General features: G+C 39.4%; 1 protein-coding gene across 1 annotated transcript in view; it reads left to right on the top strand.

The window, feature by feature from the left end:
• LOC128740195 (lachesin-like) overlaps positions 1–27,677 on the top strand; it is an 86,744-nt gene that overhangs the window by 35,867 nt on the left and 23,200 nt on the right. Inside the window, exons 5-6 of the mRNA XM_053835724.1 lie at positions 12,040–12,168; positions 12,230–12,367. Coding sequence (XP_053691699.1) covers positions 12,040–12,168; positions 12,230–12,367 — 267 coding nt within the window. The remainder of the gene's footprint in view (positions 1–12,039; positions 12,169–12,229; positions 12,368–27,677) is intronic.

The raw sequence follows: 27,677 nt of genomic DNA, 5'->3' as shown, positions 1-27,677 counted from the left end.
TTGGCACGTGGGTGTTTTTGGAGACAAAATTTTTTTCTATGATGAATTGGGACCCCTCCCCACTTTAGGAAGGGGGGCTCCTACACAAATAAAATGCAAATTTCCTCATAACTCGAGAATTAATCAAGCAAATGGAACCATATTTGGCATGTGAAAGTTTTCTAGGGCATGAATATTTTCTATGGTGAATTAGAACCCCTCCCCACTATAAGAGGGGGGCTCCTATACAAACGAAATACAAATTTCCTCATAACTCGAGAACTAATCAAGCAACTGGAACCAAATTTGACACGTGGGTGTTTTTGGAGACAAAATTTTTTTCTATGATGAATTGGACCCCTCCCCACTTTAGGAGGGGGGCTCCTATACAAATGAAAAACAAATTTCCTCATAACTCGAGAACTAATCAAGCAAATGGAACCAAATTTGACATGTAAGTGGTTTTGGACGCAAGATTTTTTTCTATGGTGAATTGAGACCCCTCTCTTCTTTAAAAAGCGAGTTATGGCCCATCTCCCCTTTAAGAGGGTGGGCTGCCATATAAATGAAATGCAAATTTCCTCTTATCTCTAGAACCAATCAATCAAATGGAACCAAATTTGGCATGTGGGAGTTTTACATGGCAGAAATTTTTTCTATGGTGAATTACGACCCCTTCCCCTTTTAAGAGGGGAGCTCCCATACAAATGAAATTCAAATTTCCTTATAACTTGAGAACTAATCAAGCAAATGGAACCAAATTTGGCATGTGGGAGATTTTGGAGTCTTGAATTTATTTTACGATAGTTAGAGACCTCTCACCCCTGTGGTAGGGGGATATGGACTCTCATACAAATAAAACAGAAATTTTTGCGAAACTCAAAAACTAATGGAACTCGAGAAATTCGAGACTCTTCCATAAAATATTAGTCAATACAAGATCACAAAAACTATCTATAGTAACACTAGATCATTCAGGACGAGACGGTCGCGAGTGTTGCCGGTGACCCGTCGTCGGAAGTGCCGCCCACTGGGGGGCTTGCAAAACTCGAGATTGTGACAAAGATCATCCGAGATTCATGATTTATGTACAACACAGGTTAATTTGTGGCAATACGAAGTTTGTCGGGTCAGCTAGTATTTTATAAAGCAATTAATACCAAAGCCGCTTTTTGCGGCTTCCAAACTGAATGAGCGGTGGTTCTCCGCCAAATAATATTTTCGGCGAAATTTTTTTCGCGAAATAGTACTTTCCGCAAAAATGTTTTCCGCGAAATAGTATATTCCGCGTTATGGTCATCCGCGAATTGGTTTTCCGCGAAATGGTATTCGGCGAAATGGTATTCGGCGAAATGTTATACAATCTTGTGGGCTACCGCTTTTCAACTCCTCGCTCACCTTGTCTAAGGCTGATAATACGTTTCCGAATCTCACGGCTGGTATCATTGTGGTATCATTGTCCGGTGTTACCAGTGAGCCAAGGCAGCCAAATTTGTCAACTACTTCAAACTCAAACCTACCTCAAACCATCGTCATCGATCATTTTACTACTGCCCAGGTGGCGTCGGTCGACCTTTGTACCGCTGGTCATCATGTACTTAGTTTAGTCACCGCCACAGATGTTCTGCCGGTAATATCCATGTCATCGGTAAAAAGCAACAGAATAGACTACAATAATTACCGAATGCCCGCCCAGTTAGCAACCCCAGTTCGGGGTACGATGCTGGTCTAACAAGCCAGTCGTCAGCGTCGTAGGTTCGAATCTCATCTGGGCGGTGCCGCTATTGAGTCAATAGGATCTTTACGGTTGCGAAGTCTGTCGATAAAGAAGGGTCAAGTTCTTAAGGACGTTTATACCCATGGTTTTGCTTTACAATTGTTGAATATCGTGTCCGCGTGTTATAATCCGCTCGGTTCATAACGCCTTGTAGCGCTATATTGAACGGCAGGCATGAGAGACTATCACCTTGACGAAGTTCTTTGGGATTCGAATGAACCTGACAATCCACCCGATATCCGAACACAGCACTGTGAACCATCCATCATAGATAGAATCAGTTTAAGGAGTTTCCTGCTCTCGTCCAGCTCTTTCCGGTCGATGGTATCATATGCGGCTTTGAAGGATCTTTTTGAGGATCTGCTGCAGTGTAAGTATTTGATCCGTTGTAGACTGACCTTTGACGAAACTGGTTTGATAAGTTCCCACAAATCTGTTCACAATTGGTGATAGTCGGCGGAAAATGATTTGGGACAGCATTTTATAGGCGGCATTGAGAACGGTGATAGCACAATCTACAAAAAGGACGACAATTTAGACTGTGAGAACTACCTCACAGTCTAACTTGTCGGCCTTTCTGTAGATTGCGTGTTTCGGGGGCATTTTCGATCTCCTTGGAATCGAGCAGAGGGTTACGGCAATGACTATGTATGTTGATGCTGAGTCATCGACAACGCAGGGATCAAAAGGCATGCTGTGACTGTTATGCGTTTATTCTGGCTTATTCAAGCACAAATAAACGCATATCAGTAACTTCGGCAGTTTTGGAACAAATTTTAGGTCACTTGTGAGCAAATTGTTTGTAAAAGTATTCTGTTATGTACATTCAAGTGATTTTATGACAATTTGGACGATTTGTTTCCAAAATCGATTCAATATTAAAGAAAAATTGTCGTGGATTCAACAGCGTTTTTCGTAGTTGCACGTTTCTGCAGATGTGACTGTCTTCCATTTATGGGCAGTTCGCAACTTTCATGCTTTTCGAGTCTGTGATTTTCTGTAATTGGCTCGTTTCGCCGACTGAAACTAGAAAATGAGTTTATGAAAAAATTAACATACCTACATTCCTTTTCTGATTTTTCCGTTTATTTTTCTGTACTCTTTGCTCTTCTCTTGGAGTTTCAATGAAATTTGCGATTGTGTCGCTTCTTGTTCTCTAAGAGTACGGTCAAAATTTATAATTTAATCGCTTCTTCTATCATTTTCCGTTACAAGCCCAATTTCAATAATGTCTGCTTCACTTTTAAATCAATACAACAAGAAATGTATAATTTAACTTAAATCTATGAGCAAGTGTTTCTCCTTCTCAGATCTAAACGTTTTCCGAATTTTGCAAACCTTTCCTTCAATTGTCAACTAAATTCGACTACTTAATTCTAAATAACATTTTAACGCGAGGTTTAGTACATTTTCTGTTTAACAGTGAATGTAGCGTTATGCCACCATTTTGTAACAGGCAGACGCTAAAAAGTTTGCTTTTTATGATCCGAATAAAGCCCGCATAGTCCAGAATACCTTATATTATTAGGAGAACTTGGTATGTTGCGTGTATTTCCTTGTAAAGCGCATCGGTTCGAAACAGTCGTGCATCGAAGAATTGTAAAAATAGTCGCTTTACATAATACACACGAAGTTGCGTGCAAGGTCACGATAGAAATGCACTGCTGTTATTTAAGATGAAACGGTACTGAATCCAACATGGCCAGACATCCTATATCCTATATCCTCACAAGGACGCCATTTTTTCGGCCATGTTGGGATTTAGTACCGTATCACCTTAATGTTTAATGTTATTTAATGTGGTTTTAACCAATTGTCGACTAACATTTGAAAAGGGCGGATAACCAGCCACCTGTCAAACAGAACGAGTGAGAGTTTATTTTCCTATGCTGCTCCAGCAAAAAATAACTCTCACCCGTTCTGTTTGACAGTTGGTTTATCCGCCCCTTTCAAATGTTAGTCGACAATTGGTCATTCACCAGGTAGAAGTGCACTGAGCCTGTGTTGCCAATTGCAATAGTAAATCGTGCCACCAACTTTATAAACTTTCTTTTTCGGAGCTGTCATCCAACAGCATCGCTGTTGAAGGTAAGATCCGGTGAGTGGGCATCGAAACGAGAGGAACGATCTTCAGGCAAAGTAGCCTAGTCCTAGCCTATGCAGTTGACTTCAACAAGGCACAAAGCTCCCTATTAATGAGGAGAACGTGCTGCTCAAATCACAAGTACTGATACCTGATTCCTGACTTCAACAACATTACTAGAAACCTTGAGACAGCGAAGGCCATTTATGCCAGACTGCCAGGATTGGGTTGCAAATCAATTCTGGCAATTTGTCCGCGTGACAACTATGCATAGTTGCGATGCCTTCTCAATGCCGCCTACAAACCTGTTGAAAAATTCATAGCAGCAAAAATCTAAATGAGATTTCAAGCACATGAAATTTCAACCTTGATCACAAGCGCGAAACTCACATATGAATTTCTCTCGGTATTATACTCGATGTCTCTGTTGCTATGCGATGTGAACCAAATTCATCTGTGAGCATTTTGCTTAATTCTTCCAAAGCTGGCATTTCATACAACGAATCAGAGAGCAAAAGAGAATCTACCGTTAGAGAAAACATCAGCAGGGAAAAATGTAGCACACATTCATGAATTAAGATGGCAAACATATTGGCGAAATTTACTTCGGTGAGTTTTGTGCTTCTTGCTATATGAAAACATAAAAACTCACGCGTGAGTTTTTTTCTGCATAGGATCATGATTCACAGTTGATTTTGAGTTCTGATGAGTTTTGAGATTTTCAGTTTTTACCATTGCTGCCTACAAAGTGTTCTCTAAAGTCATCTTCCACCGAACCTCGCAAATTGTGAACAGTCGTGTGAGAAGTAATCAAGTCGGCTTTGTTGAAAAACGGTCAACGATGGACTAAATATTCACACTACAGCGGATCCTGTAATACGGTTGTGAGTTCTCCCGCACCATCTGTTCAGCGAATACAAAGTTGCATATGATGCTATCGACCGCAAAGAGCTACGGATAATTATATCGTATTTGGGTAAATTCGACGAAGTCAAACGCGAATGCAAAGCAGGATTCATCGTCTTTTCGAACCTCTCTAAGGAGTTGAGCCGTAATGGAGATATACCTCACGACGAATTCAACAAAGCAGCTTGGATTCTGCGGAGTTAGCAGAACGATATGTAGAACATTTTGCTAAATTTTCACCAATATCATTTCTGGTCATATGGTGATAGGTTGCCATTCCATTTTCTGCGTTAAATACGTGGAGGAAGTTCTTCCGTCCATAGACTTCTCTAAAGGTCCTGCCTTCAACAATTTGCGACGATCGTTTTTCAGATGTCCAAAAAAAGTAGCAATTCAACATACTTTTCGCTTTGAAGTAACCTATCGTATGCTGATGATATATGCTATACAACGTTACGATAGGAAAATTAAAACCATTCGCTCCCAAAGGAGTGTGTCGATTATTGAAATTAGTTCAGTTTCAGGGAAGCCTCCCGCAAGAGAGCCGGCAAATAAATAAATAGCATTACCCGGCGTACGTGTGGTCTGGTAGATTCATGCTCATACTCACAGAAGAAAATAAATAATAAAACATACTCATTGCCTCGGCTACCGAAACGTCTATAAAATTCACAGCTCTTTCGTTTTCCTCGCGCCAATATATCACTTAGCTCGATTGCATATCATATTCATACGTCACCCACAGCTACAAAGTTTTCCGCTCGTTTTGCTACCCGATTTTAATCTCCAGACCGCTCACATATATGTACGCCCGCGAAAAATATATTGCTTCCGGTAAAAATTATGCGCCAAACTTCTCGAATAAACAACGTGAGGGCCTTGTAGGGTAGATCAAATGCTTTCTTTGAAATGCTGAAGTGCATTGCTAGGATCAAAAGTGTGTCGCATACATGCTTAGCATACAATTGTACTGAGTGCAATGATTTTAACAATTTCATTCCTTAAAGGCATCTTACGATATATAGAATAATGCGTGATTATTAATGTGAATTCTGTATTCACAATGACACAATTAATATTTGCCTATAAGGTACTACAACCGGCTTAAAAGCATTGCAATATGGGATATAAAATATAAAGAGGGATAAAGAATATATATGGATAGTGCCACAACAGATCCAAACATTATTATAATGTCTCTATTGTTTAAATAGTGTATAGGTATAACAACATGGTGATACGCCTCGTCAAAAAGTTTAGAGGGTGGTTTGCGTTTCAGTTGACAGTTGTACAATTATTTTTAATTACTCATCTAACAATCAACAGTTGACATGATCGCCTGGATGATGATTGCAGGAATAAATAATTTTTATGATGAAACTAGTCGCATCCGTGCTGCGAGCTCTCAATATCCGCACAGGAGCTGGATATACTGCACAAAATAGAAGCACTGCTCCGCCTGCCTGGCCCGGATCATTTAGTATCGCGATAAGTGCGAATGAATTATCTGTTTTATAAATAGGCAAAACGTATTTGCCATTCCATATCAAAACAAACACACAAATAGAATAATTGAATCAAAATCGAAAGAATCAATTGGTGAATAATTTCTGCACTTTGTTGAAGAGCAGTTCCCTCCTCGTTTTGATTGAATTGGAAGAGTTCGCTTATGGAGCATATCCCTCTTCTCTATCCCGTTGTTGATTCTGCAGCTCTACGATATTGTACTTGACGACGACTACGACCGGAGGGTTAGTACCAAGCGTCTGCCTTGATCCTGCCTTTTTTTTCTACGACAGTGACGACGAGGAGCTGGAGAGCCATTTCACGCCTGATTGCCGTCTTATGTCTTCTTCGGTATCGCGCCGTGGGGGTAAGAATGGCAAGGAAAGCAGGGCGAATTTTTGTTTACGTTGGTTGAGGTATCTCTTTTTATTTGTGCTTGATGGCTGTATTACATATTTCATCAGATCTTTACTGACGTGACATCGTTGTTCAAACATACGGAGCACAGTTCATTCATAAAATGCTGCGAAGAACACGAAACTGTGTGAATCGTGCGGTCCAAAATTGAGCAGAAATAATTTTGGAATGTATTCGAAACTAGTTATCTATATAGTACACTTTGCATTGTTTCGGATTATTCTATGTTCTTTAATAATTGTACATTTTTATTATTTTATTTCCAGATCCATTAATTTGTCATTTAATTATCTCCGGTGTTTAAACTAATTATTTGAAGTTACTGCTTTAAGTTGTTCGATTAATATTTTTTACTCCGAGAAAAAGAAAACGTAAGCCAAATTGTTAGTGTGCAAACGAAGAATTAAATATCCTTGCTATTGTTATAGCATTTTGAACCACTCTAACCACATCGGACAGAAACAAATATACACCTCAAATCCACCAGGACGCAGCCTGGTCTAATTTTGGCGAAATAAAACATAATGGGGTTTGAATGCAAAATCATACCTGTGTGCTTGAGTATTGGTGATGTTTTTGGTCACAAAATTGTTGTTTTTTCTGTCAATTGGTGCAAAACAAAACAACTAAATGTGTGCAAGTTAGACTGTAGTACAGCTCAGCTCCCAATCTAAAGCTTAAATTTTTCTTTCGTCTTTCAACGACTATTTACTGATTGATAACGTATTAGGTGCACCACCAAAATCTCGTTATTTTTATAAAAATGCAAATTAACTGTTAAAAGATCAGAAAATCAAAGTATGAATCATAAGAGTTGTATTATAGGTACCACCACATGGTTGATGTACGTTACGCAATTATTTTAAGCATAAGCATAAGCATAGGATACCGCCCGTGTGCTGCTACTCCGTTATTGACCAAGACCGATGAAAATTACAAAATGATGGCTGGAAAAAGCATACTTGGGACAGCACGCTATTTTTCATTGTGCAACCTTATCAGGTCCCTGCATGCTGATCAATACCAACGCCGGCCACGTCCGAATGCGGGTCCTGGTGGGATGGAAAGGAATGTTAGTCCAATACTTGTTGCTACTAAAGACCAGGGAATCCTCTGCATCTTCACAAGTATTTCGGGAAAGGAATTGTTGTTAGTAGATGGGCGGAGCTAGATGGATAATGTAAGTATGTAAGCATCAGTCATATGAGACTAAGCTGGATATTCGAAAATTTTCTTGTAAAGTCAGTAACTACGAAAATTAAGATATAAAAAAGACCTTTTTAACAAATTTAATACAATACCAATGGTGCTTATATACAACCATAATTTCATTTATATCGAAAAATACTATGCACATGCGAGATTTACGGCTCAAAAACCACGTAACAACCTGAACTTATCCGCGATCAGGGAAATCAAGGATAATGAAGCGAGCCAATACAATCCCTAAGTTGATAAGCATTTCCTCCTACCAACGCTAATATGCAGAGATATAGCGCCCTACACGCTTGATGTACGTTACGCAATTATTTTCTATGAAAACTTGCAGTGGCCACGGACAGCATCGTTTGGTTGAAACCGGAAAAGGCGAAAGATGGTGCAGGCTGTGTATATGGTGAAGAAGACGGGTCCCGCAGAAGAAAAGTTTAGATAGACTAAGAAAGCGGCTGGCAGAAAGACAAATAGTGAGTAATGAGTTTTGAAGTTGTGAAAAGCCAGAGCATTAGAGTTTTCCATCGGCTATAGCAGATATTTGCTTGCTTTCCCGCGAAAATCCAGGATAAGCGTGCCAACCCTGAGGCTTGTTCAGGGTGTCTCAGGAGCGCTCGCGGCTGAGGCTAACCGATAGCTCACAAGTTTACGTAGATGAATTAAAGGGTGTCCCACATCAGATTGCAGCGCGGAAGAAACACTGTAGAAAATTACCCATTGGGTATTTTCTCTTGAAAATTTGGGTAGAAGTAGTTTAGAGTGTATTGTTTACATTGTATTTTTATCGCGGTCAGTTTTTCGAAAATTGGAAAAATGGCGTCACCCGAAAAGCAACGTCGCGAATTTATTTTGCGAAAGCACAAACGCCGTAGAAGTTTACCTAATTGACCGATCCTTTTCAAACTTTCAGCCAATAAAATATAACCTATTAATAAGCTTTTGGCATATTTATTTCATTCCACTTCAATAGCATAACCGTAAGCTCGCACCTTACGCTTAACTCCACTCAAAAAGTTTTGGACATCATCTGGCTGCAGTTTCTTCTGTTGGGAACCCCCTTTTTTTCATGTCTTGCTCAGATTTGACCTCCTTGGGATGTTTTCGTATTACCTGCTTCATAATAGCCCAGTATTTTTCGGTTGGCTTTAGTTCCGGTGCGTTGAGGGCATTCATGTCCTTGGATACGAAAGTGACTCCGTTGGCTTCGTACCACTCCAATACATCCTCTGAATATTGGCATGAAGGTAGATCTGGCCAGAAGATAGTAGGGCCCTCATGTTGCTTCGACAGAGGAAGCAGATACTTCTGTAGACAACCCTTGAGATAGATCTGCCCGTTTACAGTTCCGGAAGTCTGTTTGCCACTTGAGCAGATCGCTTACCAAATCATGTATTTCTAGGCAAACTTTGAAAGTTTCTGCTTCCTTACTGCCTCCGGATCATCAAACTTGTACTGGACGGTGAAGAACAGTAGCCCCGGAAGCTGCCGGAAGTCCGCCTTGACGTAAGTCTCATTATCCATGATGAGAAAGTTGAGGACTCAACACCAGCTCACATTCTTCTTCTTCTACCAGCCGAGAACCGGCGTGGCTCTTGCCGTATTACGAATTCCTCGCCACTATACTCGGTCGTGGGCTACCCGTCGCCAATTCGTTGCGCGCCTGGACACAAGCAAATTGGCTTCAACCTGGTCGATCCAGCTAGCACGTTAGGCCCCTCTATTCCTGGTGCCGGTGGGGTTCGTGAAGAGAACGAATTTCACTGCACAGTCGTCCGGCATCCTTGCGACGTGGCCGGCCCACCGTAGTCTCCCAACTTTCGTCAGGTGTACGATGGGATTCTCTCCAAGAAGTGCATGTAGCTCGTGATTCATACGTCTCCGTCACTCTCCGCTTTTCGTTTGTACTCCACCAAAAATAGTCCGTAACACCACGGCAAGTGCACGTATGTCTTCCGTAAGCAAATTTGCGGTCTCAAGTCCTTAGAGGACTGCCGGTCTGATTAGCGTACATCATTAGCTTTGTGCGGCGGCGTATGCTCCTTGATCGAAGCGTCTTGCGGAGGGAAAAGTTGGCTCGACTTCCTGCTTGAATGCGTTGTTGAATGTCCTTTATAGTATTATTATCGGTGGTGACGAGAGATCCCAAATATATGAACTTATCAACCACTTCCAGTTCATCGCAATCAAAAGTCACCACCAGCACACACCAGCTCTGATGGAACTTGCGAATTGAACGTGTGAAGAGAAGGTTTCTCCGTCTGGTGTTACGGGACTTATCCTGGCGAGATCCCAACAACCTTCCCTCTTATCCAGATCACTGTCGTCTGCTTGGACTGGACACGCTTGAACGGTGTCGCAAGCTGCAACAGGTATTAATCATGGCAAAGAGCTGAATTGCGAAATTGATTCGTCGAAGCTACTGTCCACGATGAACTTCCGTGCGAAATGATTCATTGCGAAATGATTCATTGCGAAATGATAGTACTGGCAACCTGCTTACTAGAAAAACGGCAATAGCAGCCAGATGCAAGGAGTTTACCCTGCGTCAGTTGCTAGACAAGTTCCGGTAGTACAACTTGCAGACTTATCATCTGTTAGTGGACTGTAAGGTGGCGTACGATTCAGTCAAACAAAATGAGTTGTAGCAGATAATATTAGAGCATGGGTTTCCTTCGAAATAACTCAACCTGATTCGTGCTACGCTGGATGGGTCGGAATCAAGCGTTGGAATTGTGGATGCGCTGTCCGTAGCTTCTAAGTAAGCTACGGACAGCGACGCAACGCAGCAACAACGCAGGAGAGTAAAGAGACAAACACCATTGACGAAGCAGCTCGTTTGCGGTTGGCGCACGGAAAGCCGATAATCGTTAAAATGAAATAATTAGGTTGATATTCTGAAGATGGCTGAATAGGAAATCAATAAGCCGAAACGTATAGAAAAGGGAAAGTTTTTTCATCGTATTCACCGAAAAATATCAATTTTAAATTGCACACATAATTGACCGGTGACTCAAAAATTCAAATAACAAATAACCATTCATTATTTGTGTATCTATTCAAATCATAATAATCAGGCTGATTTCAGTGATCACCTTTATCCCCGAATCACCATAATCATTTACATATTGACAAATTTGAAGGCACAACAAAACAAAGGGATCAGTTTGTTTGAACTTACATAGACATGACTTCTAGGTGCTTGACAGGTTGTCATCATTTACAGTAGTATTGCTCACTTATATTAATCCTCACTCTTGTTTTTATTGGTTGTCAGTTTGTTAAAAACGAAAATACCAAATTCTATGTTAATATATAAATTAGACCACTTGTTGAAATTATCATTTCATTCAGCATTTATAACGTTTTGTCGACTACAATTCTACGAATTTTTGAGTTTATTACTGAGCGTGAACTACTGCTGCTATAATCTATCAAACGACACTATCTGACACTTTCTGGAATAGATTTTCACCGTTTCCCTACCGCTAGTTGCTAAATATTGTCAGTGCACAAAAGGAATCGGTAACGTATCGAACGAAAGGTATTGGGTATAAATTAAATTCGTGTTTTGGTCCTTGAGATTACTTGTTTGCGTTCAACATACTTCGTGTGCTACTTTTCCCTACGATCAATTGTAATTTGGCATCATGACAATTCAATTGTCTCGATTTCGTTCGTGATATAGCTGCAGCTTTACCCTCATACGAGTGCAGTGGAAGGGTATTCCTTGATTGTTAGTTAGGTTTCTACGGCGGCATTTCTAGAAGCAAATTTGGTTGGCTGATGTTCTTAATTTGATGGACCATTCAATTCATTTTACTTTTTCCAGAATATTTTTTTTTCGATCAATTTTCTTATTATTTACACTCTACATTTTTTGGTGGTATGTGTGCCACTGGATTTTGAAATCAATATGTCACACTGAAATTTCAATAAAAAGATGAAACCTTTTATTCATAGGATGAAATTATTCCGGTATCAGAACCATCTTAAAGCGCAATAATATTCTGAAAAGAAAATTTAAGGATGCCGGATGCAACCATTGAGCTGCATTAGAGTTAATCAGAACTTTTTTCAGAATGATTAAAGCACTTTTAGCTTCTAAGTCGGAACGGTTTTCGATCAACTAACCTCAAACTGTAATGTATCTACATTCCAGTTTCATCCGTTGAGGGTTCATCATTCAGTATTCCGAAAGTGAATCGCCTGCACATGGGAGCTTATCTATGCATCGCCTCGAATGGAGTACCCCCATCTGTCAGCAAACGCGTCATGTTGATAGTTCACTGTAAGTACTGAGCTGCTGCTTCGATTAGTGCTGTTCACTTGAGCGTCCCTTTTCTCCGCAGTTCCTCCCATGATCTGGGTACCAAATCAGCTGGTTGGAGCCGTTGAGGGACAACGAATGACACTGGAATGCCACTCGGAGGCGTATCCTAAGTCAATCAACTACTGGACGCGGGAAAAAGGAGATATTGTCCCACAAGGTAAGCATCAAATTGCTGTCTCGTATTTATTACATCAACGTATATATATTGAACACATGTGATGTAAGATTATAGCATGTTCTTATAAGCTGTCAATGATTTTATCAGAGGCAAATATGATGTGACTCCAGGTGGCATTGAGAACATTGTACACGTGTTCTTTTTTAAGGAAATCACATCCATTGGATCCAATTTGCATTATCAAACGAATAGTGTGTATATGTGCGTGTGTATAAGCGGAAAAGGAGTCTTTCGAACCAAATTCGTAAATGTAAGCAATCCCATTTGTTTCATCCGCATTCTGTGGAAAATAGTAACATCATAATTTTCTCATATCACGTCTTGCTGATTAGATCGGCGTTACGTGCCACCTAAGGAAAATAGGAGGGAAGGAACTTAGCAAAATAAACCCGACCAAAAGCAAACAAACACCCTCCTCATATTCACACACTTTCACTTTCGACTCTATCGGGATCTGAATGAATCCAACGGAATCCAACGCATGGCGGTATTTTGCTAGTAGAAAGGATAGGTGTGATAGGGCCGGTCTGATTTCAAAAGTTCAAGTTCGGAAGTTAAGTGTATACTCTTGGCGCATATACCGACCGTCCTGGGGTGTGATTGGACCGAAGATTTCAACACTCCATGAACCGTGTTTGATGGCACCTTTTTCTTTCCGGCAACGACGGAAGCCGAAGGAAAGGGTCAAAGAACTCAAAGAAATGAACGTGGTGTGGCGGGGGTGGGTTTGTTGCTTTTGTCAAAAAGTATATTACTTCTGGGGTTACGGGACGAAGCGTTAGTGCCGTGTAGAGGTAAAACCATAACACGAAAACTGCATGCTTTTCGTATGCTTTGGGGTTTTATAATAGTTTTACAACTTTATAAATGCCGACTCTGGACTTCTTGCGTCTTGAGATGTTTTGTTATCGTTTAACGCAGACAACACAGACCAAATAGTTGTTAATTCAAATCAGGTCCAGCAAAACAAAAGTAGTGACCGACATTTTGCTTTGATTGTTGATTTCATCTGATTTAGTGTTAATTTTTTAAACATCTCAAAGATTTTAAACACAAGAAAACAAAATAAATGCAGTTTTTATATCTCTTTAGTTTCTTTTGTCAAACATCTAATTGTTGTAACCAAACTGTTTTGTTGTATTCTATTGTATTCTTTATTTTTTTGGATCCAAATCTGTTTCTTGTTCTTTATTCTTTAAATTCCTTGAACGGATTGTTCACCAACTTTCTTCTGTTGTCGATATTTATTGATAAATGCATACTTATACACTTTTGGCAGATTTTTATGGATTTTTAATAGTTTTGTTTTATTCAAGCCGATGTTTATTGGAGTATTCAAACACAAGTTGTTACATCCAAGCACGTTGCCTAGAAAATCTTCGAAATAGTTTTGGCCTATTCTTTTTTTGAAATTCGAACGCATAACGAAATGGCGGACATTGAAACGTAAAAGTGAGGTTTTTAGACGAAAAAATTGACTTTAAACATTTCTAAAAAATATAAAAATTGCAATATCCAAAAAAAAGGATGGGTCAAACCCTAGATAATTTTATAAGCTTTTAAACAAAAAAGAATCAAGAGAATTGCTTGAGCCGTTCTTGAGATATTTATGGTACCGACTTTGAAGACCTGGTTTCGAGAAAAACAGCGTTGAAGTGTAATTGCTCCAGACATGCGCGGTACAGATAGCTGTAACTTTGTCATTTTTTGGAATTCATCCAAACGGTTTCAAACACATATGCTCAAAATGTTAATCTTTCGATATGATCAATAGAAAAAATTTCGATTTTTTTAAATTGAAAAATACTATGCCCCCTTTGAAGCTGCAACCAAAAAATATTTTTTACTATTGTGCATATGAATATCAAATTTGCCAATTATTTCATATGTGAAAAGAATTCTCTTGCCATTCTCGAAACCTCGTTAACTTTATGAGCCGGTGGAACAAGCGTTTGATAGAATATTAAAAATGTTCTTGCCAGCTTCGAACATGCGATGACTGACCTACTAGGCCAGCAATATACCTCGAGGACAACTGGGAGACTAATTCTTGCCAATAGCTCTTGCCAGGCTTAACGTAACAGTTAATGTTGACAGTTAGAGTGCCATGATCACCAACCTTCATGCACCACAATTGAGTACTCTTGATGTGGAGTATCGGTGGTTTCAACAAGACGGCATGGCATGCCTCGCCATCATGTAAAATTAAAAAGTAATGGGCCCGTAAGTTACCTTCCGAGACCAGACAATTTAACACCGTTGAAATACAGTAAAACCCTCAAAAAAAGTGCTAATGGAAACGGGTAGCATATGGGAATTCACTTAATTGGTTCTAACATGAAATAACTCGTGATTCTAACCCTAACTATATAAAACGTTGGTATCTTTGACAAAGTTATTCATACCTGTGTACCTTTGAACCACAGAGGCGCTGGACAAAAGGAGACTGCACAACCCACCTTATTAATGTAGCGGCATGGATTGGGCAATTTTTTGACACAAATTGTGCCTCTTCCTCCACCTACTGTAGAAAAAATTGCCCAATCCATGTCGCTACATTAATAAAGGGGCTTGTGCAGTCTCTTTTTGTCCAGCGCCTCTGTAGTTCATAGGTACACGGGTACCAGCAAGCCACATGCCCTGGCGGGTGTTGTGGGTTCGAATCCGGTTATAATCTCAGATTATAGCTTGGTTCGACTCATGCATCTTCCAGCATTGGGCAAAAGGTAGGAGTCACAACGACAACATGTTAAGCCTAGCTACCTATTCCTCCCCCCCCCCTTCATCTCCACTCTTTCCCCTCCAGTTCCAAAAAATCCTTCTTCATTACTTTCCCTTACCGTTCCTTCATCAAATGTAGAACCATCGTTTCAAAAAATATTTAATCAAAGAGGAAACAAAACTGAGATAACATTATATATGTGTCAGAAAGTTACAAATTTTATTATAGCAAAAAGCAACTCATACCTACAAACCAGTAGTGTTTTCTAAAACGTCTAAAATATATATTGTGCACATAATATTATGCACATAATATACATAATATTAAGGTTGCCTTGAGGTTATGAAAAAGTTGAAACCCTCTACATCAAGTGGCCTAGACGGCATTCCAGCTGTTATTCTTAAAAAATGCGCGACTACGCTATGTATCCCGCTAAGAATGATATTTAACCAATCGTTGTCGCAAGCAATATCCCCTGAGTGTTGGAAAAAATCGGTTATGTTTCCTGTGTTCAAAAAAGGGGACAAAAACGAGATAGTTAATTATCGAGGAATCACTTCTCTCTCTGCTGGATCAAAATTATTTGAAATACTGGTTGGGAATGTACTACTTCGTGAGTTCAAGTCATATATCTCCATAGATCAGCATGGCTTCTTTCCTGGCAGATCAACAACTACAAATTTACTGCAGTTCACATCGCATTGCATTAAAAGCATGTAAAATGGAGTGCAAGTGGGCACTATTTACACAGACTTGAAAGCTGCGTTCGATCGTGTCGATCACTCCATCTTAGTAGCTAAAATTGAACGTCTCGGAGCCTCAATACTCTTTACTGGGTGGCTGAAATCTTATCTCGTTAACCGCTCGCTCTCTGTTAAATTACACATACACATACACATTGTTTCAGACAGTTTTATTACCTTGTCTGGTGTACCGCAAGGGAGTACGCTGGGACCGCTGAACTACAATGGACTGCATTGAAATGCAACGATTCAGGGATTCTTTATCTGACTGGTGCTTGCGAAACTTATTGACTGTTAGTGTGTCGAAATGTTCTGTAATTTCTTTCACACGTAAGAAAACCCCAATATTGTTTAACTATACAGTATATGGAGAAATGCTTGAAAGAGTCACAGTAATTAAGGACCTTGGTGTATTATTAGACTCCCAACTTTCCTTTAAACATCACTATTCTTATATCATAGCTCGTGCTAATAGAAACCTTGGCTTTATTATGAGGAGTGCCAGAGAGTTTACCGACCTGTTTTGCCTGCGGTCCTTGTACTCCTCGCTTGTCCGCTCCATTCTGGAGACATCGGCCATAATATGGAGTCCCTATACAGAGATTTGGAGCAACCGAATTGAAGCAGTACAGGCCAGATTCCTACGTTTCGCTCTTAGGTTTTTACCGCGGCAAACCCCCAACCATTTGCCGCCTTATGCTGACCGTTGTCGTTTTCACAGAGATCAGCATGTTTGGTGAGATCGTCAAAAAATTGTATTCATTTCAAATTTTTTGAGCGCATCAATTTTATAGAAGTAGAATGGCAAAGTTCACGATAAATTTAAAATTGCGCTTTAGTTTGGATGATTTGAACGCTACAATATTGTTTTGATTAAATGATGAACCGAAATATATTTTAGCCATTCTATAATGCGAAAAATATCTGGCTTTATTTTGCTTGTAAATACATAACTTCAGGGAAATATTAAAAAATCCCGTCAACAGCGCAAATAAGCTTTTCTGTTGGTAGTGCGAAAACCATGCAACGCATACGCGTACTTCGATATATTTCACAAACATGTTACATTTTAGCTCGTTTCTTGTGCTTTTTAAGTCGTAAATTGGTTGTAAATGACTATGGGAAAACGAAAGGTCAGCAATTAGTTTGGTTTTAAAGCTTTTATCAATTCTTATTTAAATTGTGTTACTCATTCTGTTACTTTGGATTCCTCCTGATCGTGCCCGTAACAAAACTTTAATCGAGTCTCATCTCAATGTAGTGCTGATGATCGCTTCGCGAATCCTAGCGATGAAATGTCCATTATTGGTGATTTTATTTTTCCAAATATTTGCTGGCAGGCCTTTTGGGACGGCTTGACATATCCAGATCCTGACCATTCTTCTTTTCACACCTGCGCTCTCGACCTGCTCGAAAGCAGTTGCTCAAATCTGATACAGACACATTCCAAGCTAGGGCTGTCTAACCGGTAGTACCGGTAGTACCGAAACCGGTAATACCGGCCAATTTTTGGATACCGAAATACCGGTTTTGGAAAGGCAAAAAACCGGTATTTCCGGTATTTTCTAATATCCTAATTTTTTTAGTTTCCTTATTCAAAGAAGAACTAAGTTTGATAAAAGATTGTAAAACTCATAGAAAAACAACTTCATGTTAATGATGACGAGATTCTTCGACTACTAGCAATGAATAGGGTGACACTGTGGGTCAAACAATTATACCTTTTGAACCCGTTTAAGGCACAGTACTTTGCTGTATGTTTCATGCAAATGTTTCAGTGTATAAGCCAAACGTCACGTTTCAATTTATTTTTGAACAACTTGACTTGATACATATGTACAAGCCACCAAACTATTCGAAGCTCTCACTTAACGAATTTAGGAAACAAGATCAGGGCCCGTTGCTTACAATAGTAAATACAATAGTCACTCAACAATGAAGTAATAAAACTTCAGTTTCAACTGCAGCGACGCCGATTCGTTTCTAAACTGACTTCAACCATGAAACCATTTTCACTTCACCATGACGACCGGTTTCATTTGTATATAGAAAAATACAAATGAAACTTTAAAACCGGTCGTCATGGTGAAGTGTTGCTATTTCAAATATTCACTAGAAGATCAACAACTTTGAATTTACACAACATTAATAAGTCGTGCCTGACTGCCAGTCGTCGTCATTTGATATAGTCACTAACTTCAGCTGAAGTTTGCTTGAAACGTTCTGTTCAATAAATGAAACAAGTGACTTCATGTATGATGCGAAGGTACGAGAAAGTCAGCTTCATTTATTTGTGTCGACGATGCCGGTCCGTAATTAGAATATGGGAATTTTCGCGCTTTTTGAGTATTCTTGGCATCAAAGGATCTACCAGGAAAGAATCTGGAATATGTTTGAAGTCTTTCATGTGATATATTGATTAAACAAGTAGATGAAATCTCCAAGCCACTATCTACGAAGAGTGGGATTAAAAGCAGAGAAGAGAAGGTATCTGTGCACGATGATGCAAGCGCTCCGATTTAGGGATAGAGGTAAAATTCGTGAAGAGACTGTAAGAGACCAGTGCATCCATTATGCTGGAAGCTGCAATACGGAGATTTTTGAAAATAGTTAAAAGCGGGGTTTCCTACTATAAATTTGAAAAAATGATAGAAAAATTCCTGATGCGCCTAAAGTCGTTCGTCAGACTTCGATGAAAGCGAAAGTTTCTTCAATTGTTAGAAGCGTTGGCAACAAAATTCGTTCTACCAAAGGAAATAAATCGCTAAGCGTAGTATTTCTGCCTTAATACTACTTTGCAAAGCAACAACACTGAAGTAATAGTTTAAAAACAAAAATATTTACTTAAAAACATCGACATTTCTATTGATTGCGAATAATCTGCCAATACCGGTATTTTACCGGTACTACCGGTATTTTCTACGCTAATACCGAAATACCGGTTTTCACTAAAAGTGCCCAATACCGACAGCCCTATTCCAAGCGCATCTATCCCATGAGAGCAAATTTTGAAAGTAGTAATATTAAAAATATTTGTATGTAGTATGTTCAAACATACTATAAAGCTTACAAAAATCCTGAATTGTCATATTGTTTATTGACAATTCATGCTAAAATGCACCTTGCAAGTGGGAGGTTAACAATATAGATTTTTTCATCATTTAGGCAAGGCTGCAATTAATTCTCTGCCAATAGTTTTAAGCCAAAATAATTTAAAACTGTATATCGTCAAAACATGTTTCATTACTAGGGTAATATTTTGTTCATACAGAGTTTTTTGAAAAATGAAAGCATTTTCCAGATAGGCGGCCTTTAAAAACAGGTACTTTTCTAATGGTGTCCCGTAACGAAAATTTTGCATTTATTTCCATATACCAGAGAATTTAAATCCGAATTTTTTGAAACTATGGATTTTCTTTAATCATATATGCACAATCAAAATCGCGCTGTGCTTGACTTTTGATAAGCATTTCTATGTAAAATAAAATAGGTGCTTCAAAATGGTGTCCCGTAACGTTTTGTTTAACGCAAAAAGTAATTGAATGAAAAAGCACTTATCACATCATGTTTCAACTAATCTTTATCGACGATAACAAATCTATTATTTTGATGACCGAATGCAAGTAAATATGTATTTACTATAAGTATGTATAAATATGATTACAATATAATAATATATTGTAATATTAGGGAATGTGCGGTATAGACGGGCACCTCAAGATTAAAATTCAATATCTACACAAGTATCTCTGTTTGATATAGCCATACTACTACTAAATTTTGTTCAAAACTTATACTTTAACGTCAAAAACATTACCTAGTAATCATATTTTTTAGACATTGTACAGAAAAACGGACACATTATATGAAAAATAACATGTGTCGTTGATTCTTCTCGGTGAAAAAAGACTCTTTTCCTTTTCTGCGTAACGTTTCAGGCTAGTACGCTTCACCTATCGTCAGACGCATTTCCAATTTAATTATTTTCTTCCCAACATCACTGACGCTGAGAACCACATTATATGAAAGTTGGACACCGCAAAAAAGGTGTGATGCCTTATGAGTAATACCTAACGAGGTATGATACCAGTCGTCGTATGTTCGAATCTCGACTGGATGGTGCTGCCAAAGTCAGTAGGATCGTTGTACAAGCCCCGTAGAGTGATTTACCTATTTTGGGCAGACGTTGCGCGTACGTTATTTTGGACATTTACGGCAAAATCAAATAGAAGTGACCAAAATAGACAAATCAACCTAATTGTTTTGTACTCTAATAACTAGCTGCAGAGTCTCTCGACAAAGGGTGACTCCAGGCAAAGGGTGAACATGTGCATTCCATAACCTCTGTTTACTAACTTCTACCCCTACGTCCACGTGTTGCCGGCTGGGGTACGTAATCTCGGTTGCTGTAGGCTAACAGTGAAGGGGACAGAGTGGCTTTCTCCCACCTTAAGGTGGCAGTCACGTCAGTGAGTGAGATAGGGACCTGAGGCCCGCTGTACCCGAAAACAAAAAAAGTTAATGAAAAAGAAAGAAAGTCTCTCGATAAATAAGAAGGGTTAAGTCTTAATGACATTTATACCTAACGCCGTTTTCGACTTACTTCAATACTTTATCATTAAAATACTTGAATAGACTAAAAATTTGGAATTCCGTTTCTGAAAGTTGTTTAGTCAGCTTTTTTAGCACACTAGCAAGAAAGCCAAGCACAGAGAACATTTTTTAGCTTGCAAGATGCATAGTAAGTGTCGTACTTCGAACGGCATCATTTTCAGCTACTTTTTTTAGCGTTTCTTTTTTGAAAGTTTTCATGACCCTTTTCAACTGTTTTATTTTTTATATTTTATATAACTGTTTTATGACTGTAGAATAATTTGCAAGTTATCAACAAAGTTATTTTAAAGAATAGGCAAAATTAGTCTTTTATAGCAACTTATGTTATAGTTATAGTTCGCAACATCAGTTGTTAATGTTGCATGAAATAGTAGAGTTGCTTAAAAACTTTTAAATTTATGCGTTATGATACGTTAACTGATACGTCTGAAGTAAAACAAAATACCTAATTTTCGAATATTTGCTATTTAATACCATTTTGGCGTGCAGCGCAAATAAAGCATACCTTTCGCATCAAGACGAACCTTATTTGCCGTTTTAAATTTTTTCAAATAATATTTTTGAATTTTGTTATTTTGGCCAAAATCATGCAAAATCTTGCATAGGGGGAGGGGGCGATTAGTCAACAATGGGGAAAACTCGTTACATAATTAATGCACAGCCCCTACATTTTAATTACTAATGTGTCCAAACCCTAAGATTAGGTAAGCATTTTATTATAATACTTCAGTATAGTTCTCACATGGGTATTTCTCTTTACCTGGAAGTAAACTTTACCTTACATATACTTCGTTACGTATGTCTTATTACCAGACTATAACACACCAAATCAGTACACTATTGTTACAAAATATAGTGAATATAGACCAGATATACAAAATATGACGGCCTGAACAGAAATCTAGAGAAAATAAACCATATAATGCAGTTTACTTTTTTCGTTACGGGACACCATTTGCAGAATACCGTTTGCCCAACAGCGCATGGTGTCCCGTAACGAAATGATTTTTATTATATCTTAAAAACTAAACAAAAACCTGAATATACTTTTACATTTTGAGTTTCAGGCAGCCTTCAGCTAAAAATTTTCGGAACATGTCGACTTTGAAAAACTTGAAACAGAGCAGAGTTTTGCAAATGTTTCAATCATGTTCAGAATACGCATTTTCTGCGATGGTGTCCCGTAACGAAAAGTATTCCGCCACTATTCAATAATGCTTATTATAATAAATATTTCGCCCTCGTATTGAGAAAGTACTACTAAATAGCATCTCAAAACACCTATTTTGAAAGATATTCGTCAGACTGTTGGTAAAATATGAACAAATTTGCTTCGAAAAAACGGTTGCTCATGGTGTCTCGTAACGCTGGAATGTGTCTACAGATTTACTGCAACACCAGTGAAAATAAACGCTGTTTGGATTTACGTTTCATTTCTGTCAGCGAATATGCTCTTCGGTTGACGATTGCTCTAGTCAAGCTCGTACCTCACCTTCCTCCATTGGTTCTCAGTCTTGTCAATTTTCAAAAACTTGACTACCATAAAACACCACATCCATCCCGTTACATTTGCCGTCAAGCCGACTACAACGACCTTCTACTTGCACTGCATAACTTCGGCCGGTCTATGGTTTTACACCAACAGGACATTGACGTTAACGAATTCTCCTCTGTAATGAACCAGCTAATCGAGCGCTTTACGTCTATTTACGCAGCACGCCAAACATCCTCCGTGGCAAACACCAAAAAACATCGTGGCAATAACGTCGGCTAGACTGTTAAAAGGGCTATTTTTCGAAAACTTTCTTCGAATGGGAATCTTCATCTACGTGAATCTACGTGATCTTCATCAACACCTGAATCATGCCTATATACGTTTCAGTCGCCGCTGTCATTGCAATTGCACGAAACGTTTGGAAGCAAAAATGAAATTCGATCCCTGGCAATTCTGGAAATTAAGAACGTAAAGAATCCACCAACCACCTCAAAGTTTACCGGGGAAGGTAGATAATACTCTGGCAATGTGTAGACTGTTCGCATGCCCGGTGTTGTGAACGTAATGTATGACGAGGTGTTGAAGCTAAAGTTCCCGGTAGGGGTGGTGATTGTCGGCTTTGCGGACGATATCACCTTGGAAGTCTACGGTGAATCTATCAGAGAGGTTGAGTTGACGGCTGCCCACTCTATAAGCATTGTTGAAGATTGGATACGATCCAGGAAACTGGACCTAGCGCATCATAAAACGGAGGTTATCGTGGTGAACAACCGCAAGTCGGTGCAGCAAGCAAATATCAGCGTCGGGGACTGCACTATTTCGTCAACGCGGTCCTTAAAACTCCTTGGAGTCATGGTCGACGACAAGCTCAAGTTCGGGAGCCACGTCGACTATGCCTGCAAGAAGGCTTCCACAGCTATTTCGGCATTGTCTCGTATGATGTCTAATAGCTCTGCGGTATATGGCAGCAAGCGAAGGCTTTTAGCCAACGTGGTCCAGTCCATACTCAGGTATGGCGGGCCGGTGTAGTCATCGGCGTTAGGTACCAAAAGCTATCTAGCCAAGCTGGAAAGCACCTATCGTCTCATGTGGTAAAGAGTGGCGAGTGCGTATCGCACAGTTTCACATGACGCAATCTGCGTCTTAGCGGGTATGATGCCTATTGGTATCATCATCAGCGAGGACGTAGAGTGCTTCAACCAACCTGGAACTAGAGGCATACGGAGTACCACAAGATCGGCCTCGATGATCACATGGCAGCGGGCATGGTCTGATTCCACAAAAGGCCGGTGGACACATCGTCTTATCCCGGAACTATCCAGATGGGTCAGCAGGTGCCACGGCGAAGTCAACTTCCACCTGACACAGATTCTGTCAGGGCATGGTTGTTTTAGACAGTATCTGCACAAGTTTGGGCATGCGGAGTCCCCCGCATGTCCCGAATGCGTGGACGTTGAGGAAACTGCAGAACATGCTTTCTTCATATGCCCTCGTTTCGCGGGCGTGAGAAGCAACATGATGGCAGTTAGCGGACAGGACACTACTCCGGATAACTTAGTCCAAAGGATGTGTTCTAGCTCGGACGTCTGGGGAGCGGTCAATGCGGCTGCTACCCAGATCGTACTTGAGCTACAAAACCGCTGGAAAGCCGATCAACGGCGAATAAACAGCCTAACTACCATAGTCCAGTAGTTATCTAAGAGTGCGCGTTAAGCACAATAGCCCCTCCCTGAAGTAATACCGATAAGGAGGTTTCAGGGGGGATTGCGGCTGGAGACACGAGTAGGGTTTTAGTGGGTCTGGATCCTCACGCTCCAGTAGGGGGGTCGGGATACCAAACCCCATTCCCGCGAGTTGTCTCTGATAGCAGATTTCCCTACTCGTTAAAAAAAGGCTGTTCGCATCGAAATTCTCTAGTGTTTTCGAAATCGACACTGCCGCTAACTATACTATTCCTACCGGCCACACAATTTCGTCTAACGATTTTGGCGACCTTGCCGTACTCTCTGCAGCTGCCAAAATAAAGCATTCAACTTCTCCCGGCCCTGATGGAATCCTCGCAATACTTTTAAAGTATTGCATAACCGGTTTTCTTTTACCTATCTCACATCTGTGTCGCCTATCTCTGGCCAGTGGGCGTTTTCCTGAAGCGTAAAAGCAAACTTTGATGTTCCCAGTTTTCAAAAAGGGTGGATCGAACAAACTTGGATTACTACAGGAGAATGTGCTATATCTAAGCAGTTCGAGTTAGAAATCATTGAGCCAATTTTCTCCTATTGCCATCCAACTGATCTCAAAACGATCCTGTGCTACGAATTTGTTTTGTTTTACCGGTTACGTAACTGGTAGCTTCACTGAACGTTCTCAAACTGACGCAATATATATATAGATCTCTCCGCTGCCTTCGATAAAGTCAACCATTGCCGTTGCCAAACTAGATTGCCTCGGATTCTTTTGAAGCTTGCTGAACTGGTTAAAATCCTATCTAACAGGACGACCCCTCCGAGTGAAAATCGGTCGTGCGATTTCGGAGCTATTCTCTGCCTCGTCTGGGCAGAGGCAGCCATTTGGCACAAGGCAGTCATTTGGGTCCGCTTGTCTTCTTGCTCTATTTCAATGATGTGCATAACTTGCTCGACTGCCCGCGACTAGTATTTGCAGACGACTTAAAGTTGTTCTCGAAAATCAACAGCACCGGCGACGCTCTTTTCCTCCGAAAACATTTGGACATTTTCGCGCATCCATGTGAACAACAACAAGACTGCGTTTGCCCCCCCCCTCCCCTCGAACCAACTGTGGGGTGCCAACAGTGCGTTTAATGGTTTGAGTAAATTCTTCAACAGAGTGTCAGATGTTTTCGATTTTCATCTGTTCCGTAACTACGCTCAAAAATTATTTTCTTATTAGGTCAGTCTTTTATAAGGTACCCCGGGGCAAGTGGGAATACGGGGAAAGTGGGAACGGAGCTCATAACTCTCTTCAACCTCATTTTCTCCAACCGAACCTTTCTAGAAATGAAAGATACAGCTCAAACGCAAGTATTAAAATTATAAATTATTTATAACAGACATTCCAAACATCAAAATTGAACTTTAAATTTGAGCGTTATTTTCAATTTGCGTTGTAAGTTTGACTCACCTTTCTATAAATGATATTTTGGCCACAGGCTTTACGTAAAAGTACATGTTTTTCTGACAGTAGGTAAACATAATGAGTGTATTCACAAATTACACCCGAAAACTAGTTGTTTAATTTAACAAACGGGTTTTAAAAAATGGGTCTAAATAAGGTCGGCACTTCAAAGCACCCGGGGCAAGTGGGACCTATTAAAAATAAAGTGTTTCAGCACGAAACTTCCTGTCTTAATACACTTTTTAGATGAACTATCGAGCATTTTCAGTTCAATTACATAATATTTATACCAGTAAAGTTTTAAAATAAAACCGAAAAGGACTAAACCAAGGGGCCCCAAAAAAGAAGCCCATATGCACAGCTTGTGAGGGAACAAACAGTTTGGTCGCATTTTGGTTACACCTAAACGATGTTAATTGAATTTGGAAAGTCAAATTTGATATAATTAAGCAAATCTGCAAGTAGAATTGATACAATAAAGTGTTGTGGTTATTATAACGTAACTATCTCTTATGAGAAGCTCTACCGAATTGGGCATGGTAGAACAAACAGATCATAATCGTATTTTCGAGCTATTAAACAATGGTTAATCTTAAATTACACACTTAAAAAACTCAGCAAAAAATTTTGCTGAGATTTGGACAGCCGAGCGTTCGGGAAAAAATTTCAGTTTTGCAAATCGATGTTTACGGATCTTTACTAACGTTTAGCCTCATAAAAAATTTTACCGAACGCTCGGCTGTCCAAATCTCGGCAAAATTTTGCTGACTTCGGCACTTTTTTTTAAGTGTGTACGTCTCGCAAGAATTGAATACAACGACATATTCAAATACATTTCATTACAATAAATGCTTTACAGCGTAATTGCTCACGATTTTTGTTTTATATAGATTATAAAGTCGCCCGTCGTGATCTGATTTTGTTACGCTATTTTTGAATGAACCCTTCGTACAAATATTGTTTTTGATTGCTTCTTGCAATACTTTAACATTGCTGTATATTAACTTACACAATTTACTATTATTTTATGCTTTTTAATCAAATTTGAATATAGGTCCCACTTGCCCCGGTAAATGGGGCAAGTGGGACCTATCGCCATGATTTTGAAAATACTCCTCCAGATTCATTTCATATAAATTGATAAGCCTTTTTCGTAATTAATCCTTCGAAGTGATACCACTGAAGAGTTTCTGTACTGAAAGAATTTTGAAATAATCATAGGTATAGAAAACACAGTGGAATAAACCCAAACTATGCATTTTTTAGGTCCCGCTTGCCCCGGTGTACCTTATCATTAGGGCAATTTTGTCGGTTGATATTATATTATATGTGTCCACTATTTTATGCTAAGCGATGCTGTCAATGATCCAGAATGATTTCTTAAGTGATTTTCTGGATTTTTGTACAGATTCGGCTACAGTATGTTGTTTGCCTAAGGTTCCTATCCAGCTGATGGGGCTGTGTGGGCGGGAGTCGCTATAATCAGCACTGTGTAGAACTAGAATATACAGAGTAAATAAAATATGACTAGAATACCTAAATTTCAATACTATCATGGTACATAAATGGTAAAAAATCTGAGTATGCTTTGAATATTATGATAACCAGACCAAATTCAGAATCGGTTTAAAAATTTCGAACAGAGTCGTTACGTAGAAATCGCAATTAGCATACTTGTCATGGCACTATCTTTATTCCGTTGGCTTACTTCAGCTAGGTCAGGTCGTAAATAATACTCAAGCTGTGAGATTAGTGTAGGTTACGAATTCTGCTCCAGATTCCAAGTAAGCTAGAATCATGCTCATCTAGTCAAAGCTCACACAGTTCAGAGATCGTGTGCCGTTACTAAATGCCGCGAAGGAGCGAGCAACAGTCGCAGTAATGAGAAGCCCTTCACTCGCTATCGAGTTGATAGCCCTAATTTATGCCCTCGGTGAAAAACTGCGACTGTTTCACGGAAAACAGAAGACGGCTCGATTTCCATCGGTTTGGCATGGTAGCGACGAGCGTTGGAGAAAGTATACTAATATCTTAATTGACCTGGAATTAGGTTAATTTCATCACACCTTTTTGGTTGTGCGAAGGCTATGCATATTTGCGGCCTTTGAAACTCATGTACAGTTTTAAGCATCTGGTCCTTGATCGTTGGTCATGTTCCGGCACGGGACGTTAATGGAGTTACATGTCATTTTCATTAGCAGGATCATTTGTTAATTTTATCTAAGGTTGCTGGATTATAAATAAATACATTTGAATTTCTAATTTGTCACTTAACAAGTTGTCACACGCTTTCGCTGGTCCAATTTTATTTTAAATCTGAAAAGTTTGTTTCCGTGGTCAGTGTAATAGCTAATGAAAAGCCGAGGAGACATTGTTAGAAGCAATTTGAATTGCAAAATCTAAAATTTAAGTGAATCCACAATAGTAAAGAAAAAGATTATAACAGAAGCGCGTACTTTTGACTGCCAGCGTCTTGATTTATAATAATAGTATTTCATTAAAAACTGAAAACTATTTTTGGAAATATTCTCGGAGTACTGTACAATCTGTACATAACTAAGCGAGCGAAATATGGATTCTTTC

Source organism: Sabethes cyaneus, chromosome 3 (assembly GCF_943734655.1).
Source record: "Sabethes cyaneus chromosome 3, idSabCyanKW18_F2, whole genome shotgun sequence".
Lineage (NCBI taxonomy): Eukaryota > Metazoa > Arthropoda > Insecta > Diptera > Culicidae > Sabethes > Sabethes cyaneus.
The sequence above is the reverse complement of the archived record's forward strand: the minus strand, read 5'-3'. Positions and strand labels throughout refer to the sequence as shown.